Source organism: Hyaena hyaena, unplaced genomic scaffold, assembly GCF_003009895.1.
Source record: "Hyaena hyaena isolate Hyena2069 unplaced genomic scaffold, ASM300989v1 scaffold_5, whole genome shotgun sequence".
In the NCBI taxonomy this organism is placed as follows: Eukaryota; Metazoa; Chordata; class Mammalia; order Carnivora; family Hyaenidae; genus Hyaena; species Hyaena hyaena.
Window position 1 is genome coordinate 2,651,142 of NW_024080637.1, and position 3,348 is coordinate 2,654,489.

Consider the following 3,348-nt stretch of genomic DNA (forward strand, 5'->3'; position numbering starts at 1 on the left):
GAGGAGCTGGGAATAATTACAGCTTGCTAATTATTGTTAATTTTACCACAGCTTTGAAACCCCGGACTTTCTCAATGATTCAAGAAAGAGATTGCAACCCCTCCATCCCATTAAAGTAGCCACACAGAGGCGGACCAGCAGTTTCCCACAGTCTCCATTCTTTCCTCATTTGCAGTGGTTCGGCTACTTACACGGGACACAGAAAAAGAAAAGCAACGACTGATTCTTTTAGAATCAAGTTGTACAAAGAACCCCTTACAGTCTTGCTTGTTCTTTTTAAGAACGAGTTCCTTTTTGTCTGCCGAGACTGAGTTCATGTAGAAGTATTATTTGTTTCTGTGTGTGTGTGTGTGTGTGTGTGTGTGTGTGTGTATAGAGGAAAAAGGTGTTTAACAGAACTTCTGACGCATTGGACACCAGGGCACCCGGGTGTTACTCATGATATGGTGAGTAACAAAAACTGCTCCCTAACTTTCAGCTTCCATACACACTGATGTAAGGTATCATAACTGCCAGGCAGAATAACCACAGACCCCTCCGAAGGAAGAATCTGGGGATATTGACGGCTGAGTGACTTTACGTCGCGGCCTCAATTGCATCGCTTAAGAAATGGCTCTGAAACACTGTGTATAATACCCGTCAGGGCCGAGGAGAGGATGAGATAATGCGTGAGAGCTGTGAACTATGCAGCGACTGCTACTGCAAGGCCTGGCTGTAGGGTAGCGATGGGGGTGGGAAACGGAGCGAGAAGGGGAAGCGGGTAGGGGGCGAAAGCGAGACGATCTGGCGCGCCCTACTTTTCAATGAAATTCCTAGGAATTCGCGTCCAGGAGGGCAGCCAGGACGCCCTCGGAGGTCGGCGCGGACCGCGGCCCCTCCCCAGAGGGGACCGGGCGGGCCGGGGGCGGGGCCCCCGCAGCCCGCAGGTGAGTATCGGTTTTCTTCTCCCGGGCTTTCGGTCCGGAGGAGGCGGGAGCAGCCACCGCTCCCCTGATCCTATCGCGGGCGGCGCAGGGCGGGCTGTGCCTTCCGTGGGACGGTGACGGGGGGCGGGATGTGTCACCCAAATACCAGAGGGTGAGTCGGCCGAACCAGCCGGGCAGGTCGGGCGGAGTATAAGAGCGGGAGGGAGCGGCCCGCGGCAGATGCCCGGAGACTGTCCCCGCGCGGAGCCGGAGCTTCGCAGAGTCCCCAGCGCCTGGTCCGCCCGCGTCCCGTCCGCGCGCCGCGTCCCCACCATGGCCCGGGAGCCGGGCCCCGCGCCGCCGTCGCCCCAGCTGCCGCTGCTGCTGCTGCTGCTCCTGGCGGCGGCGACCGGCCCTGCGGCCGCGCAGGACAACTGCACGTGCCCCACCAACAAGATGACCCTGTGCCGCGCGGACGGCCCCGGCGGCCGCTGCCAGTGCCGCGCGCTGGGCTCCGGCTTCCCGGTGGACTGCTCCACGCTGACCTCCAAGTGCCTGCTGCTCAAGGCGCGCATGAGCGCCCCCAAGAGCGGCCGCGCGCTCGTGCGGCCCAGCGAGCACGCGCTCGTGGACAACGACGGCCTGTACGACCCCGACTGCGACCACGAGGGCCGCTTCAAGGCCCGCCAGTGCAACCAGACGTCGGTGTGCTGGTGCGTGAACTCGGTGGGCATGCGCCGCACCGACAAGGGCGACCAGAGCCTGCGCTGCGACGAGCTCGTGCGCACCCACCACATCCTCATCGACTTGCGCCACCGCCCGGCCGCCCGCGCCTTCAACCACTCGGACCTGGACGCCGAGCTGCGGCGGCTCTTCCGCGAGCGCTACCGGCTACACCCCAGGTTCGTGGCAGCCGTGCACTACGAGCGGCCCACCATCCAGATCGAGCTGCGGCAGAACGCGTCCGAGAAGGCCCCCGGAGACGTGGACATCGCCGACGCCGCCTACTACTTCGAGAGGGACGTCAAGGGCGAGTCGCTGTTCCCGGGCCGCGGCGGCCTCGACGTGCGCGTGCGCGGCGAGCCCCTCCTGGTGGAGCGGACGCTCATCTACTACCTGGACGAGAAGCCCCCCGAGTTCTCCATGAAGCGCCTCACGGCCGGCCTCGTCGCCGTCATCGTGGTGGTCGTGGTGGCCCTCGTCGCCGGCGTGGCTGTCCTGGTGATCACCAACCGGAGGAGGTCGGGGAAGTACAGGAAGGTGGAGGTCAAGGAACTGGGGGACTTGAGAAAGGAACCGAGCTTGTAGGTACCGGCGGGGCAGGGGTGGGGGTGGGAGGGCAGGGTACCCAGACCGAAGTGAGCCGTGCTTCTCGACTCGCGGCCCAAAGGAGACATTGGTCTTTTCCAATTCCTGCCTCTTCCCACCCCATCGAGTTTAACAGATTCTGGACTCACCTCTTTCTGACTTCTGCCTTCAGACGAAGCATTTCCAAACTTCCACCCCGTTCAGTCCAACAAGAAACCTGGCTCGGAGAGGGACGGGAAGTTTGGCGCAGGGTTCTAGGAACCACGTGTCTCTGTTACCATCCAGCGTCGTTTGCAATCGACGGTGAAGGCTTAAATGCGCTTCGGTGGGGGGAACGGCGCTTTTACTGTCCTGGGTTAAGTTATTTGATTAGCTCCACTTGTGTCGTGGCCTTACTGGTGAGAAAAGGAGTTCGCCCACTGGGCCGGTACAGCGTCCTCATTTGCTGTCGTCTGTGTTAGCGACCACGTGTGCTTGTCACCGGGAAGGAAGCCGGTCTCAGCTGCCTGAACACATTTGAGATGTCTTTGTTTGGGGGCGGGCTCTGCCCTCGAAACTCCGCGTCTGTTCTTCAGCGCGCCCCGATCAGAGCTGATATTAGTAATGTTTCTTTTGTAAAATGTTTGTACATATTTTGTCGTTGATAAGCGGATGTGATTTTTTTTTTTTAAACACGAATGTAATAAAATATGGAAAAGGCAGAAACCAAAAGATGGAGTTTGTGGAAACTCGCTCCAGATTTATATCATTTTCAGGTCCCCTCATTTCCCTGGGCTCTGATTTCTTATTTCAAATTCTAACTCTTTTCTTTTCTTTTTTTAAATATTTTTTATTTATTTCTAGGAGAGAGAGAGAGAGAGCGTGAGCAGGGGAGGGGCAGAGAGAGAGAGACAGAGAATCTGAAACAGGCTCCAGGCTCTGAGCTGGCAGTCAGCACAGAGCCCGACGCGGGGCTCGAACCCATGAACCGCGAGATCATGACCTAAGCGAAAGTCGGACGCTTAACCGACTAAGCCACCCAGGCGCCCCCTTTTCTTTTCTTTTCTTTTCTTTTCTTTTCTTTTCTTTTCTTTTCTTTTCTTTTCTCTTCTCTTCTCTTCTCTTCTCTTCTTTCTGTCTGTCTGTCTTTCTTTTT

At 57.8% G+C, this 3,348-nt stretch overlaps 1 protein-coding gene across 1 annotated transcript; it reads left to right on the top strand.

The window, feature by feature from the left end:
* The first annotated feature begins 1,081 nt into the window (after positions 1-1,081).
* On the top strand, positions 1,082-2,302 carry TACSTD2 (tumor associated calcium signal transducer 2). Its single transcript, XM_039238001.1, has one exon. The coding sequence runs from the start codon at positions 1,146-1,148 to the stop codon at positions 2,211-2,213; it is 1,068 nt and encodes a 355-aa protein (XP_039093932.1). The 5' UTR covers positions 1,082-1,145; the 3' UTR covers positions 2,214-2,302.
* The last annotated feature ends 1,046 nt before the right edge of the window (positions 2,303-3,348 follow it).